Raw genomic sequence first — 17249 nt, forward strand, 5'->3', positions numbered from 1 at the left:
TGCCGAGTGGAGCAGAGGCCTAATGAAAGCATTAAAACGTAGGCCTCCCGAGTGGAGCAGTGGCCTAATGAAAGCATTAAAACGTAGGCCTGAGGCCTCCCGAGTGGAGCAGAGGCCTAATGAAAGCATTAAAACGTAGGCCTGAGGCCTCCCGAGTGGTGCAGTGGCCTAATGAAAGCATTAAAACGTAGGCCTGGGACCTCCCGAGTGGTACAGTTGCCTAATGAAAGCATTAAAACGTAGGCCTCCTGAGTGGTGCAGTGGCCTAATGAAAGCATTAAAATGTAGGCCTGAGGCCTGCCGAGTGGAGCAGTGGCCTAATGAAAGCATTAAAATGTAGGCCTGAGGCCTCCCGAGTGGAGCAGTGGCCTAATGAATGCATTAAAACGTAGGCCTCCCGAGTGGAGCAGAGGCCTAATGAAAGCATTAAAACGTAGGCCTGAGGCCTCCCGAGTGGAGCAGTGGCCTAATGAAAGCATTAAAACGTAGGCCTAGGACCTCCCGAGTGGAGCAGTGGCCTAATGAAAGCATTAAAACGTAGGCCTAGGACCTCCCGAGTGGAGCAGTGGCCTAATGAAAGCATTAAAACGTAGGCCTAGGACCTCCCGAGTGGAGCAGAGGCCTAATGAAAGCATTCAAACGTAGGCCTCCCGAGTGGAGCAGAGGCCTAATGAAAGCATTAAAACGTAGGCCTGAGGCCTCCTGAGTGGAGCAGTGGCCTAATGAAAGCATTAAAACGTAGGCCTAGGACCTCACGAGTGGAGCAGTGGCCTAATGAAAGCATTAAAATGTAGGCCTAGGACCTCCCGAGTGGAGCAGTGGCCTAATGAAAGCATTAAAACGTAGGCCTAGGACCTCCCGAGTGGAGCAGTGGCCTAATGGAAGCATTAAAATGTAGGCCTAGGACCTCCCGAGTGGAGCAGTGGCCTAATGAAAGCATTAAAATGTAGGCCTGAGGCCTCCCGAGTGGAGCAGAGGCCTAATGAAAGCATTAAAATGTAGGCCTGAGGCCTGAGTGGAGCAGTGGCCTAATGAAAGCATTAAAATGTAGGCCTGCCGAGTGGAGCAGTGGCCTAATGAAAGCATTAAAATGTAGGCCTGCCGAGTGGAGCAGAGGCCTAATGAAAGCATTAAAACGTAGGCCTGCCGAGTGGAGCAGAGGCCTAATGAAAGCATTAAAACGTAGGCCTCCCGAGTGGAGCAGTGGCCTAATGAAAGCATTAAAACGTAGGCCTGAGGCCTCCCGAGTGGAGCAGAGGCCTAATGAAAGCATTAAAACGTAGGCCTGAGGCCTCCCGAGTGGTGCAGTGGCCTAATGAAAGCATTAAAACGTAGGCCTGGGACCTCCCGAGTGGTACAGTTGCCTAATGAAAGCATTAAAACGTAGGCCTGCCGAGTGGTGCAGTGGCCTAATGAAAGCATTAAAATGTAGGCCTGAGGCCTCCCGAGTGGAGCAGTGGCCTAATGAATGCATTAAAACGTAGGCCTCCCGAGTGGAGCAGAGGCCTAATGAAAGCATTAAAACGTAGGCCTCCCGAGTGGAGCAGAGGCCTAATGAAAGCATTAAAACGTAGGCCTGAGGCCTCCCGAGTGGAGCAGTGGCCTAATGAAAGCATTAAAACGTAGGCCTAGGACCTCCCGAGTGGAGCAGTGGCCTAATGAAAGCATTAAAACGTAGGCCTAGGACCTCCCGAGTGGAGCAGTGGCCTAATGAAAGCATTAAAACGTAGGCCTGAGGACCTCCCGAGTGGAGCAGTGGCCTAATGAAAGCATTAAAACGTAGGCCTAGGACCTCCCGAGTGGAGCAGTGGCCTAATGAAAGCATTCAAACGTAGGCCTAGGCCTCCCGAGTGGAGCAGTGGCCTAATGAAAGCATTAAAACGTAGGCCTAGGACCTCCCGAGTGGAGCAGAGGCCTAATGAAAGCATTAAAATGTAGGCCTAGGACCTCCCGAGTGGAGCAGTGGCCTAATGAAAGCATTAAAACGTAGGCCTAGGACCTCCCGAGTGGAGCAGTGGCCTAATGAAAGCATTAAAATGTAGGCCTGAGGCCTCCTGAGTGGAGCAGAGGCCTAATGAAAGCATTAAAACGTAGGCCTAGGACCTCCCGAGTGGAGCAGTGGCCTAATGAAAGCATTAAAACGTAGGCCTAGGACCTCCCGAGTGGAGCAGTGGCCTAATGAAAGCATTAAAATGTAGGCCTAGGACCTCCCGAGTGGAGCAGTGGCCTAATGAAAGCATTAAAATGTAGGCCTGAGGCCTCCTGAGTGGAGCAGAGGCCTAATGAAAGCATTAAAATGTAGGCCTGCCGAGTGGAGCAGTGGCCTAATGAAAGCATTAAAATGTAGGCCTGCCGAGTGGAGCAGAGGCCTAATGAAAGCATTAAAACGTAGGCCTGCCGAGTGGAGCAGAGGCCTAATGAAAGCATTAAAACGTAGGCCTCCCGAGTGGAGCAGTGGCCTAATGAAAGCATTAAAACGTAGGCCTGAGGCCTCCCGAGTGGAGCAGAGGCCTAATGAAAGCATTAAAACGTAGGCCTGAGGCCTCCCGAGTGGTGCAGTGGCCTAATGAAAGCATTAAAACGTAGGCCTGGGACCTCCCGAGTGGTACAGTTGCCTAATGAAAGCATTAAAACATAGGCCTCCTGAGTGGTGCAGTGGCTTAATGAATGCATTAAAATGTAGGCCTGAGGCCTGCCGAGTGGTGCAGTGGCCTAATGAAAGCATTAAAATGTAGGCCTGAGGCCTCCCGAGTGGAGCAGTGGCCTAATGAATGCATTAAAACGTAGGCCTCCCGAGTGGAGCAGAGGCCTAATGAAAGCATTAAAACGTAGGCCTCCCGAGTGGAGCAGAGGCCTAATGAAAGCATTAAAACGTAGGCCTGAGGCCTCCCGAGTGGAGCAGTGGCCTAATGAAAGCATTAAAACGTAGGCCTAGGACCTCCCGAGTGGAGCAGTGGCCTAATGAAAGCATTAAAACGTAGGCCTGAGGCCTCCTGAGTGGAGCAGTGGCCTAATGAAAGCATTAAAACGTAGGCCTAGGACCTCCCGAGTGGAGCAGAGGCCTAATGAAAGCATTAAAACGTAGGCCTCCCGAGTGGAGCAGAGGCCTAATGAAAGCATTAAAACGTAGGCCTGAGGCCTCCCGAGTGGAGCAGTGGCCTAATGAAAGCATTAAAACGTAGGCCTGAGGCCTCCCGAGTGGAGCAGTGGCCTAATGAAAGCATTAAAACGTAGGCCTAGGACCTACCGAGTGGAGCAGTGGCCTAATGAAAGCATTAAAACGTAGGCCTGAGGCCTCCCGAGTGGAGCAGTGGCCTAATGCATTTGCCGCTGGTAAGAAGATCGCATAGCAGAATACAACCCAATATATTTGATTCACATTTATTATATAGGCCTAAATCAGGGGTATTCAACCAGGGTACGGAAGCAGGGGGTCAGCGAAAATATTTTGAAAAATACTATAAAAAGTTGAAAATACTATATATATATATATATATATTAATGTTTTTATGAATATTGCTGGAAACAGAACTAATGTAAAATGACGTACCTCCAGTAGAAAAGAGAAGCTTGTTTCTAATGATGCCAACTTCATTTCTGAACTCCTACTATTGAGAAAATGACTGGAGCTTATTAAACTCACACCTGCGAATCGGCTTCCAGTGTGGCAAGAAAACTATTTCTCAAGCAATATATTAGGACTGTCTGGGAGTGGTCTGAGTGGGGAGGGAAAAACTAGCTGTTATTGGCTGAGAGGTTTGGTACTGGTGACAGTCCTGTGTAGATTGTATTTTCAACCAGCATCAGGAAATAAGTAAAAAAATAAAATACAAATAAATAATTAAAGAGCAGCAGTAAAATAACAATGTGGAGGCTATATACAGGGTGTTACGGTACAGAGTCAATGTGGAGGCTATATACAGGGTGTTACGGTACAGAGTCAATGTGGAGGCTATATACAGGGGGTACCGGTACAGAGTCAATGTGGAGGCTATATACAGGGGGTACCGGTACAGAGTCAATGTGGAGGCTATATACAGGGTGTTACGGTACAGAGTCAATGTGGAGGCTATATACAGGGTGTTACGGTACAGAGTCAATGTGGAGGCTATATACAGGGGGTACCGGTACAGAGTCAATGTGGAGGCTATATACAGGGTGTACCGGTACAGAGTCAATGTGGAGGCTACATACAGGGTGTTACGGTACAGAGTCAATGTGGAGGCTACATACAGGGGGTACCGGTACAGAGTCAATGTGGAGGCTATATACAGGGTGTTACGGTACAGAGTCAATGTGGAGGCTATATACAGGGTGTTACGGTACAGAGTCAATGTGGAGGCTATATACAGGGTGTTACGGTACATAGTCAATGTGGAGGTTATATACAGGGGGTACCGGTACAGAGTCAATGTGGAGGCTATATACAGGGTGTTACGGTACAGAGTCAATGTGGAGGCTATATACAGGGTGTTACGGTACAGAGTCAATGTGGAGGCTATATACAGGGTGTTACGGTACAGAGTCAATGTGGAGGCTATATACAGGGTGTTACGGTACAGAGTCAATGTGGAGGCTATATACAGGGTGTTACGGTACAGAGTCAATGTGGAGGCTATATACAGGGTGTTACGGTACAGAGTCAATGTGGAGGCTATATACAGGGGGTACCGGTACAGAGTCAATGTGGAGGCTATATACAGGGTGTTACGGTACAGAGTCAATGTGGAGGCTATATACAGGGTGTTACGGTACAGAGTCAATGTGGAGGCTATATACAGGGGGTACCGGTACAGAGTCAATGTGGAGGCTATATACAGGGGGTACCGGTACAGAGTCAATGTGGAGGCTATATACAGGGTGTTACGGTACAGAGTCAATGTGGAGGCTATATACAGGGTGTTACGGTACAGAGTCAATGTGGAGGCTATATACAGGGGGTACCGGTACAGAGTCAATGTGGAGGCTATATACAGGGTGCACCGGTACAGAGTCAATGTGGAGGCTATATACAGGGTGTTACGGTACAGAGTCAATGTGGAGGCTACATACAGGGGGTACCGGTACAGAGTCAATGTGGAGGCTATATACAGGGTGTTACGGTACAGAGTCAATGTGGAGGCTATATACAGGGTGTTACGGTACAGAGTCAATGTGGAGGCTATATACAGGGTGTTACGGTACAGAGTCAATGTGGAGGCTATATACAGGGGGTACCGGTACAGAGTCAATGTGGAGGCTATATACAGGGTGTTACGGTACAGAGTCAATGTGGAGGCTATATACAGGGTGTTACGGTACAGAGTCAATGTGGAGGCTATATACAGGGGGTACCGGTACAGAGTCAATGTGGAGGCTATATACAGGGTGTTACGGTACAGAGTCAATGTGGAGGCTATATACAGGGGGTACCGGTACAGAGTCAATGTGGAGGCTATATACAGGGGGTACCGGTACAGAGTCAATGTGGAGGCTATATACAGGGGGTACCGGTACAGAGTCAATGTGGAGGCTATATACAGGGGGTACCGGTACAGAGTCAATGTGGAGGCTATATACAGGGGGTACCAGTACAGAGTCAATGTGGAGGCTATATACAGGGGGTACCGGTACAGAGTCAATGTGGAGGCTATATACAGGGGGTACCAGTACAGAGTCAATGTGGAGGCTATATACAGGGGGTACCGGTGGAGGCTATATACAGGGGGTACCGGTACAGAGTCAATGTGGAGGCTATATACAGGGGGTACCGGTACAGAGTCAATGTGGAGGCTATATACAGGGGGTACTAGTACAGAGTCAATGTGGAGGCTATATACAGGGGGTACCGGTGGAGGCTATATACAGGGGGTACCGGTACAGAGTCAATGTGGAGGCTATATACAGGGGGTACCGGTACAGAGTCAATGTGGAGGCTATATACAGGGGGTACCAGTACAGAGTCAATGTGGAGGCTATATACAGGGGGTACCGGTACAGAGTCAATGTGGAGGTTATATACAGGGGGTACCTGTACAGAGTCAATGTGGAGGCTATATACAGGGGGTACCGGTACAGAGTCAATGTGGAGGCTATATACAGGAGTTACCGGTACAGAAGTAATATGTACATGTAGGTAGAGTTAAAGTGAGAGTAGCAGCAGTGTAAAAGTAGTCTGGGTAGCCCTTTGATTAGATGTTCAGGAGTCTTACGTCTTGGGGGTAGAAGCTGTTCAGGAGCCTCTTGGACCTAGACTTGGTGCTCCGGTACCGCTTGCCGTGCAGTAGCAGAGAGAACAGTCTATGACTGGGGTGGCTGGAGTCCAAATGTTTATGTCCTTCCTCTGACACCGCCTGGTATAGAGGTCCTGGATGGAAGGTTCTTCGAAAGTAGCCACCCTTTGCCTTGTTGACAGCTTTGCACACTCTTGGCATTCTCTCAACCAGTTTCATGAGGTAGTCACCTGGAATGCTACGTTGTGATTCGTACCATGACCCTCTTTGTGATTTTACCATGATCCTCTTTGTGATTGCACCATGATTATCTTTTGGGGGATAAAGCATGTGTGTCGTTGGGACTGGTTAAGCGAGTGTACACCATTAATGACTTTGACTGGCTGCACAGTGTTCAACGGGTGAAAAGTAATCAAAATGGTGAGGAGATTGCTCAAAGATATTCTGATGTGTTCACAGGATTTGGAGCATTGTTTCTCATTCACTCTATTACCCTCACAGAGAATAGCCAAGCCAGTGATTCATGCGGCACTACGGAAGGATCTAAAGAAAGAGTCGGGAAGAACGGTGAAACTCGATGTGCTCGTGAAAACAGAGGAGCCAAAAAGACTGGGACAATTCCATGGTCTGTGTTCAGGAAAAAAAGGAATGGAGATCTGAGAGTCTGTATAGACCCCAAGGACCTTAATAAATGTATCAAAACGGAGCATTCTCAGATTCCTAAGATGGAGGAGATAATGTGTGAAATGACTGGCGCACATTATTTCTCCAAGTTGGATGATTCAAATGGATTCTGGCAGATGAGGTTGGATGCAGCCAGCACCAAGCCTTGTACAGTCAATACCCCCTTTGGAAGATATTCCTTTAAGAGGTCACCTTTTGGCATAAGTTCTGCCCCTGAGGTCTTTCACAAGGCCATAGAAAGTGTCCATTGAGGGGTTAGAGGGAGTTGGAGTGTATGTGTGGATGATTTTGTGGTCCACTATTCAGGAACACAATGAGCGGTTGGAAAAGACGGCACAGGGTTCAGAGGTCTGACGCTAAACATCTGGCTAAACGTCCGTTCTGATAGGCTATCCTCGGAAGGTGTGCAGCCTGATCATGCCAAGGTCAAAGCGGTGATCGCGATGGCTAATCCCAAAGATAGGAAAGGTATACAGCGTGTTTTGCGTACGATCAATTATTTGTGGAAGTTTGTACCAAATCTGTCAGCTAAAACAGAGAACTTAAGGACACTCCTTCAGGACAAGACAGAGATCTCGTGGAACAGAGAACACGAAAGAGAGTGGGACAATGTAAAGAACATTTTTGGCTGAAGAGCAAGTGCTAACTTTTTTTCCAAGCTGACAAGGCTTTACTAAAAGGTGTCCACGGACGCCTCCAAAGATGGCAGTGTTGCTTCAGGAGCATCAAGGTGTGTGGAAGACTGTGGCTTATGAAGCCGTTCTTTGACTGATGCTGAGAAGCGTTATGCTCCAATAGAAAAGGAGCGCCTAGGGTTGGTCGTTGGTTGTGAGAAGTTTTTACTGTTACATTTATGGTTTACCGAAGATGATTCTAGAAACAGACCATAAACCCTTTATTCAAAAAGACGATGATGAGGTTTCAACGCTATGATTTTGTTCTAACCTATGTGGCTCGGTCAACTTTAGTGGTAGCAGATTCACTCTCAAGGGCTCCACCAGTGGTGGCCCAAATCAGCCTCAGTCAGGATTCTCTGGAGGAGGAAGTTGCCTTGTAGGTGGATATGGTCATGGAGTCACTTCCTGTTTCTGAGCAGCAACTACAGAGAATAGCTGAAGAGACCACAACAGATCCCATTATTTGTAAGGTGATCCATAATCTGTAAAATGGCTGGCAAAAAGGCTCTTGTAAGCAGTACTTCCCACTAAGCGCAGAGCTGTCAGTGGTCAATGGTAATACCTACTTCAGTGCGTCAGGAGACGCTAAAGAGAGTAACATGAAGGACATCTGGGAGCTGAGAAATGTAAGCGAGGGGCCTGAGAGTTCCTTTATTGGCCAAATAAAAATTCTGACATTAAGCAAATGGTGGGAAATTGTGACACGTCTCAAATTCCTTTATAGACAGCCCAAGGAGTCCATGGTATGGGAGAGGTACGGGAGAGTCCATGGTATGGGAGAGGTACGGGAGAGTCCATGGTTATGGGAGAGGTACGGGAGAGTCCATGGTATGGGAGAGGTACGGGAGAGTCCATGGTTATGGAGAGGTACGGGAGAGTCCATGGTTATGGAGAGGTACGGGAGAGTCCATGGTATGGGAGAGGTACGGGAGAGTCCATGGTATGGGAGAGGTACGGGAGAGTCCATGGTATGGGAGAGGTACGGGAGAGTCCATGGTATGGGAGAGGTACGGGAGAGTCCATGGTTATGGGAGAGGTACGGGAGAGTCCATGGTTATGGGAGAGGTACGGGAGAGTCCATGGTATGGGAGAGGTACGGGAGAGTCCATGGTATGGGAGAGGTACGGGAGAGTCCATGGTATGGGAGAGGTACGGGAGAGTCCATGGTATGGGAGAGGTACGGGAGAGTCCATGGTATGGGAGAGGTACGGGAGAGTCCATGGTTATGGGAGAGGTACGGGAGAGTCCATGGTTATGGGAGAGGTACGGGAGAGTCCATGGTTATGGGAGAGGTACGGGAGAGTCCATGGTTATGGGAGAGGTACGGGAGAGTCCATGGTTATGGGAGAGGTACGGGAGAGTCCATGGTTATGGGAGAGGTACGGGAGAGTCCATGGTTATGGGAGAGGTACGGGAGAGTCCATGGTTATGGGAGAGGTACGGGAGAGTCCATGGTTATGGGAGAGGTACGGGAGAGTCCATGGTTATGGGAGAGGTACGGGAGAGTCCTGGGAAAGGGTTGGAGTCCACTTGTTTCACTGCAATGCAAAGGACTATTTGTTGACTATCGACTACTTCTCAAATTACCCTGAAATTGCACTCTTGTCCAGTACAACAGCAAAGACTGTCATTTTGCACTTGAAATCATTTTTTTGTACTCGGCATGGGATTCCCCCTAGTGGTGGTTTCTGATAACGCACCTCAGTTTGCTTGCAGTGAGTTTAAGATGTTTGCAGAGCATTATGAGTTCAGACATATAACCTCTAGTCTGCTATATCCTAAAAGTAACAGAAAGGCTGAAAAAGGGTGTGTAAATCAGGAAGAGAGACTTTTTGAAAAGGCAGCACACAGTGGGACTGATCAATACTTGGCTTTATTGTCTTACAGAGCAGCTCCCTTGGAATGTGGCTGGTCACCTGCTGAAATCTTAAATGGGACTGAAGTTGTGTTCCAGGTTGCCTAGTTTCTACCTGAATGACTGCCCATTAGCTGTGAAGGACAGGGCCCTACAGCTGAAGGAAAGACAAAAAGTCTACTATGACAAAACTGCTAGAGCGTTGTTACCGTTGGCAGCTCAGGATGTGGTTCGAATTCGGGGTCCGGATTCACGGGACAGAAAGGCTACTGTATCAGAGGAGGTTGAAGGGTCTGGATTCATGGGACAGAAAGGCTACTGTATCGGAGGAGGTTGAAGGGTTCATGGGACAGAAAGGCTACTGTATCAGAGGAGGTTGAAGGGACTGGATTCATGGGACAGAAAGGCTACTGTATCGGAGGAGGTTGAAGGGTTCATGGGACAGAAAGGCTACTGTATCGGAAGGGGTTGAAGGGACTGGATTCATGGGACAGAAAGGCTACTGTATCAGAGGAGGTTGTGGGAGCATTAGTAAGTTACAGGGACTTTGTATTGATTAACTTGTTAAATGTTGAATACGACATTAAAAACAGAGATACAGAATATTTGTTGTTTTTAAGTCCCTACATGCCTATAACTCAATACATAGCTTTTTAATAATGGACAAATCTTTATTTGGCACTAAATTCATTGCGATTAATTATTTTAATCGTTTGACAGCCCTTTTTTAAATAATATTTTTTACATAGAGCGTACAGGAACATAAACGAATGAAAATGATATGTTCCTATTTGAAATGAAAAAAAAAGATGTATTCCAACGTCAATAATGTTTTTACCATGTTTTGTGCTGCTACCATGTTGTGCTGCTACCATGTTGTGTTGCTGCCATGTTGTCATGTGTTGCTACCATGATGTCATGTGTTGCTACCATGTTGTCATGTGTTGCTACCATGTTGTCATGTGTTTCTACCATGCTGTCATGTGTTGCTACCATGTTGTCATGTGTTGCTACCATGATGTCATGTGTTACTACCATGATGTCATGTGTTACTACCATGATGTCATGTGTTGCTACCATGATGTCATGTGTTGCTACCATATTGTCATGTGATGCTACCATATTGTCATGTGTTGCTACCATGTTGTCATGTGTTGCTACCATGTTGTCATGTGTTGCTACCATGTTGTCATGTGTTGCTACCATGTTGTCATGTGTTGCTACCATGCTGTCATGTGTTGCTACCATGCTGTCATGTGTTGCTACCATGCTGTCATGTGTTGCTACCATGTTGTCATGTGTTGCTACCATGTTGTCATGTGTTGCTACCATGTTGTCATGTGTTGCTACCATGTTGTCATGTGTTGCTACCATGTTGTCATGTGTTGCTACCATGTTGTCATGTGTTGCTACCATGTTGTCATGTGTTGCTACCATGTTGTCATGTTGTGTTGCTACCATGTTGTCATGTTGTGTTGCTACCATGTTGTCATGTTGTGTTGCTACCATGTTGTCATGTTGTGTTGCTACCATGTTGTCAGTTGTGTTGCTACCATGTTGTCATGTGTTGCTACCATGTTGTCATGTGTTGCTACCATGTTGTCATGTGTTTCTACCATGTTGTCATGTTGTGTTGCTACCATGTTGTCATGTGTTGTTACCATGTTGTCATGTGTTGTTACCATGTTGTCATGTGTTGCTACCATGTTGTCATGTTGTGTTGCTACCATGCTGTCATGTGTTTCTACCATGCTGTCATGTGTTGTTACCATGCTGTCATGTGTTGTTACCATGTTGTCATGTGTTGTTACCATGTTGTCATGTGTTGCTACCATGTTGTCATGTTGTGTTGCTACCATGCTGTCATGTGTTTCTACCATGTTGTCATGTGTTGTTACCATGCTGTCATGTGTTGTTACCATGTTGTCATGTGTTGCTACCATGCTATGTTGTCGTCTTAGGTCTCTCTTTATGTACAGGAGGACTTTGGCCAGGCCGTCATTGTAAATAAGAATTTGTTCTTAACTGAATTGCCTAGTTAAATAAAAGGTTAAATAAAATAAATAAAACCGTCATGAAAACAACCAAATTATTATTTTAGCGATAGCATATATGAAATGTATTAATTGCAGTGAGAATGACTGCTAGTTAGCTTGAAGGGGGGTCCTTTGAGGCCCAGCGGTTCTGGTGTTAAGGCTAACAACTTTACCCAATAGATGCAGGTTAATCTCCAGTCTCAGAGCAGACTGGAACAGCAGCTCTTCTCTTCCCTGTATGGCCGTCTCTGCCTCCAGATGATGTCGCAGCCAGACAGCATACTCCTCCTTAGTCATAACCTGCCACAGACACAGACACAGAGAGACAGACAGAGAGACAGACAGAGAGACAGACAGACAGACAGACAGACAGACAGACAGAAAAAAAGCTAGTCAGATTATTTTTATTTATTTTATCAGGGAGTCATACTGAGGTCTATTTTACAGATGAGCCCTGAATTACATAAATGACAGAAAATACACACATCAAAATATAAAAACCAAATGCAAGCAGAAAGAAAAACACACATTAATCAGTAATAAAGTACTCAAAACCAGCTTTCTGAATGGACCTAGAGGCACCAGAACATCCAATTTAAGAATATTTAGAAGATTGTTCCACAACTAAAGTGCAGGAAAACTACAAGCTGATTTACCAGAAATTGACCAGAGTTAGCCATCCCTGAGACCTGGGGTGGTAACTTGTATGTATATAGTTCAGTAATGATGTTAGGTACAGTGGGACTTTTACAAAAAAAGGGGCTTTTATAAATGAAAACATATCAACATATCAACCTACGTGACATCACAGAGATAGAGAATGTGGTGATGACATCACAGAGGACCAACCAACGGTCTGATAGAGAATGCGGTGATGACATCACAGAGGACCAACCAACTGTCTGATAGAGAATGCGGTGATGACATCACAGAGGACCAACCAACTGTCTGATAGAGAATGCGGTGATGACATCACAGAGGACCAACCAACTGTCTGATAGAGAATGCGGTGATGACATCACAGAGGACCAACCAACTGTCTGATAGAGAATGCGGTGATGACATCACAGAGGACCAACCAACTGTCTGATAGAGAATGCGGTGATGACATCACAGAGGACCAACCAACTGTCTGATTGAGAATGCGGTGATGACATCACAGAGGACCAACCAACTGTCTGATAGAGAATGCGGTGATGACATCACACTGTCTGATAGAGAATGCGGTGATGACATCACAGAGGACCAACCAACTGTCTGATAGAGAATGCGGTGATGACATCACAGAGGACCAACCAACGGTCTGATAGAGAATGCGGTGATGACATCACAGAGGACCAACCAACTGTCTGATAGAGAATGTGGTGATGACATCACAGAGGACCAACCAATTGTCTGATAGAGAATGCGGTGATGACATCACAGAGGACCAACCAACTGTCTGATAGAGAATGTGGTGATGACATCACAGATGTGCACTAAAACTGTCACCTGTTCCCTCATTAAAATGCAAATCAATTTATAACATTTTTGACATGCGTTTTTCTGGATATTTTTGTTGTTATTCTGTCTCTCACTGTTCAAATAAACATACTATTAAAATTATAGACTGATCATTTCTTTGTCAGTGGGCAAACGTACAAAATCAGCAGGGGATCAAATACTTTTTTCCCCCTCACTGTAGTTATTGCATAGTTTGGAGCTGTGCTTTGGGTCATTGTTCTGTTGTAGGTGGAAATTGGCTCCAATTTAGCGCCGTCCAAAGGGTATGACATGGCGTTGCAAAATGGAGTGATAGCCATCCTTCTTCCAGATCCCTTTCACCCTGTACAAATCTCCCACTTTACCAGCACCAAAGCAGCCCCAGACCATCACATTGCCTCCACCATGATGACAGATGGTTCAGTCCTCCACCATCTTTTCATTTGTTCTGCATCTCATGAATGTTCTTCTTTGTGATCCGAACACCTCAAACTTAGATTCGTCTGTCCATAACACATTTTTCCAATCTTCCTCTGTCCTGTGTCTGTGTTCTTTTGCACATCTTAATCTTTTATTTTTATTGGCCAGTCAGATATGAATTTTTCTATGCAAGTCTGACAAAAAAAATGGTCTTTCTTTCAAAAACAAGGACATTTCTAAGTGACCCCAAACTTTCGAACAGTAGTGTAGAGATCATAACGGTAGTGGACATTTAGAATACATTTACAATACAACTGATGTACATTTAGAATACACTTCAATAGATAAGAAAGATCATAGCTGAGAATAAATCGAGGATTATAATATTTTAGCTAGGCAAGAAAGTAGAGAAATAGGGATATATTTATTTAGGTCACAAGGGTCACCACCTTTGTGGGCCTCCTTCCAGACCCTGGGGATAGTACCAGGTATAATCATCAGGTTAGGGGGGGCCTCCTTCCAGACCCTGGGGATAGTACCAGATATAATCATCAGGTTAGGAGGGGCCTCCTTCCAGACCCTGGGGATAGTACCAGATATAATCAGGTTAGGAGGACATGGGCCTCCTTCCAGACCCTGGGGATAGTACCAGGTATAATCATCAGGTTAGGAGGAGGACATGGGCCTCCTTCCAGACCCTGGGGATAGTACCAGATATAATCAGGTTAGGAGGACATGGGCCTCCTTCCAGACCCTGGGGATAGTACCAGATATAATCATCCGGTTAGGAGGGGCCTCCTTCCAGACCCTGGGGATAGTACCAGATATAATCATCAGGTTAGGAGGGGCCTCCTTCCAGACCCTGGGGATAGTACCAGATATAATCATCAGGTTAGGAGGGGCCTCCTTCCAGACCCTGGGGATAGTACCAGGTATAATCATCAGGTTAGGAGGGGCCTCCTTCCAGACCCTGGGGATAGTACCAGATATAATCAGGTTAGGAGGACATGGGCCTCCTTCCAGACCCTGGGGATAGTACCAGATATAATCAGGTTAGGAGGACATGGGCCTCCTTCCAGACCCTGGGGATAGTACCAGATATAATCAGGTTAGGAGGACATGGGCCTCCTTCCAGACCCTGGGGATAGTACCAGATATAATCATCAGGTTAGGAGGGGCCTCCTTCCAGACCCTGGGGATAGTACCAGATATAATCAGGTTAGGAGGACATGGGCCTCCTTCCAAATGATTCAGCAATCAAGGGGGCAGAGAGCTGCAGCAGAAATGGATCAAGCATACCAGCACCAGCGGATCATTTTTTTTATGTCAATCTTAAGCAAAGCATCTAGCACATCACAGATAGTAAATGATTGAAATCTATAAAAGATTCACTAGAAGTTGATGTGTTAAACTGTCCGCTGGAGGCTGGTAGAGGGAAGACCAGTCGATTGACTGTCCAGGGTCAATTAAACTACTGTTTCTCTCAAATAATAAGCCTGCGTGATACAATTATGATAGCGGTCCCATGTGGCTCAGTTGGTAGAGCATGGTGTTTACAACACCAGGGTTGTGGGTTCGATTCCCACGAGGGACCAGTACGGAGAACAAAAAAAAAAAAAATGTATGAAATGTATGCATTCACTACCGTAAGTCGCTCTGGGTAAGAGCGTCTGCTAAATGACAAAAAAAAATGTAAAATGTAATGATTAAAAGCTTCATTTATCCCGATTCTTCTCCGTTATGGAGTCAGACAGAACTTGCTTAGGCAGGGAGGAAGAGAAATGTTTATGTTTGGGAGGCATTCAATTGACTTACCAGGGTCCATTTAAAACCAACGTTTCTGTCAAGTGAAAAGCCGAGATAAAAATGATTAAAAGCATCACTTATCCCAATTCTTCTTAGTTATGATGCCAGACACCAAATAGTACATCTGTTTCTCAATTGTCTGAAAAGTTTGCCAGTCCACTACAGAGTCAAATTATTCCCCAGGCCTGATTTCTCATCTGAATGAGCTTAATGATGGAAATAGTTTCAAAATAAAAGTCCTATTAGTTTGTTGAAGATGTATTGTTGAAGCTGTGGTACCTTTTTTGCGATGCAGAGAGTACGAAGACCATTGGCAGCATAGAGGTTCAGGTAATTCTGTGTCTTGTATAGGATCTTTCTCTGGCGCTTCCCTTTGGAATCATCTGGGGGAAAAAAAAGTGAAAGATGAATGAATTAACCAAATGGAAGTTTGCATCAACATCAGCACCCTTTAAATGTATCTTGCAGGCAAGTTGCTTCTCACACACACACACACACACACACACACACACACACACACACACACACACCACCAAAACATTTAGGAAACTTCTAAAGTGCTATTCAGTAACAGATTCTTCTATAACATCTTCCACATCACCACAACCAAGTCCACATGCTGCTTCTGACTCACCTCTGAAAGTCTGGTTTCGACTGAGACTATTCATTCAGCTGTAATTACAGTCATTCCGTCCCTGGTTCAATCCAGTCTACCCATCCAGAAGTTTCAGTGGTATGACAACAATTTCTTCTTGATCAAGTCCAAAAAATATGATAGCTTTGCTAGAGTGAACCTAATGCCGATTTAGCCTGGTCCCAGATCTGTTTTGTGCTGTCTTCAGTGTTTTCTATAAGTAAGTTGCCCTCATATGAAAGTACCCAGCCAGGGAGTTCTGTGATGTGGGAGTCCGGGGGGACATGCCCTGAAATTAGCTTGTGCAGAACGACCTCTTCTGGTGCATTCTAATGCCTTGATTTCATCTGAAATACACAGCTAAATGATTGAAAACTTTAACTACTTTAACAGATTGGTAAATTGAGTTTTGGTATAGAGTAAGAAGACAATTTAAATAACTGAACATTTATGAATTCAGTGTTTTTTTTTTTTCTTTTTCGTCGAGGCGATTATGATCAGGAATACTTTCTAAGTTAAAGAATATTAAAAGCTACTTTTAACATTAAATCTAAAGATTACATTTATATTTACAGTGTTACTGCAAGGAATGAAATACCATCAATATCTTTAATAATACCATACAAGTATGACATTTATAATATTGAATCTGTTTTAAAAAATATATATATTTGGACCAGAATGAGGCTCTCTCTCCTGTTGTTCCTGCAGTGAGGATTCAACGTCTTCATCGAATGTTTTCATATTTACCTGCAGATAACAGTCAAAAAGCAGTGACCGAGTTGGTCAATCAGAGCCGTAGGTGAACAACCAATCACTAGGCTACGCCGATGAGTCACATGACCCCCACGGTTAACCAGGCTCTATCTGAACAACAGTCTGCCTTCACTGTATTACAGAATCCTAGGAAAATACAAAGATCTTAGATTACTGACCAGATACCATGGACATAACTAGGTTGTATGAATAAGCAAAGGGATATATGAGACTGAGTTTCTTTAGTCAATTCGACAACTTTTATAAACTAGTGAACCGAAGCTGTTCTTCGTCAATCAAATAACGTAAATAGCTTTTGCGACCCGACTCCGTGGCTTGCTATCGGCCGATGAAAACACACAAAATAAAAGAAACGAATGCGCCACAAAGCAATAACGAAGTGGATTTCAACTCATTGTTACCTCTTACACAACATCAAGCTCTCTCCCTTCTCCGTGGAAATTCACTCACAGGAGAAAATGAAGCAACATGTTCTCCCTCCTCCGTGACTTGTTTTGGAACTGCAGCCAAACATAGCACAACAATAAAAAGATACAGAGAGGAGTAACCTAACGTAGCTCTACTCTGGAGAGGAGTAACCTAACGTAGCTCTACTCCGGAGAGGAGTAACCTAACGTAGCTCTACTCCGGAGAGGAGTAACCTAACGTAGCTCTACTCCGGAGAGG

At 45.4% G+C, this 17249-nt stretch overlaps 1 protein-coding gene and 1 non-coding gene across 2 annotated transcripts in view; one reads left to right on the plus strand and one right to left on the minus strand.

Annotated features, from left to right (window-relative positions):
- atp10a (ATPase phospholipid transporting 10A) overlaps window positions 1-17249 on the minus strand; it is a 217411-nt gene that overhangs the window by 55902 nt on the left and 144260 nt on the right. The window contains exons 11-12 of the mRNA XM_045696689.1: window positions 15452-15555; window positions 11638-11764 (exon numbers count right to left, since the gene is read on the minus strand). Coding sequence (XP_045552645.1) covers window positions 11638-11764; window positions 15452-15555 — 231 coding nt within the window. The remainder of the gene's footprint in view (window positions 1-11637; window positions 11765-15451; window positions 15556-17249) is intronic.
- Window positions 14886-14961, plus strand: trnav-uac (transfer RNA valine (anticodon UAC)). Its single transcript has one exon. It is a non-coding gene; the product is annotated as a tRNA-Val (tRNA).

This window comes from Salmo salar, chromosome ssa16 (genome assembly GCF_905237065.1).
Source record: "Salmo salar chromosome ssa16, Ssal_v3.1, whole genome shotgun sequence".
NCBI classification, from domain to species: domain Eukaryota; kingdom Metazoa; phylum Chordata; class Actinopteri; order Salmoniformes; family Salmonidae; genus Salmo; species Salmo salar.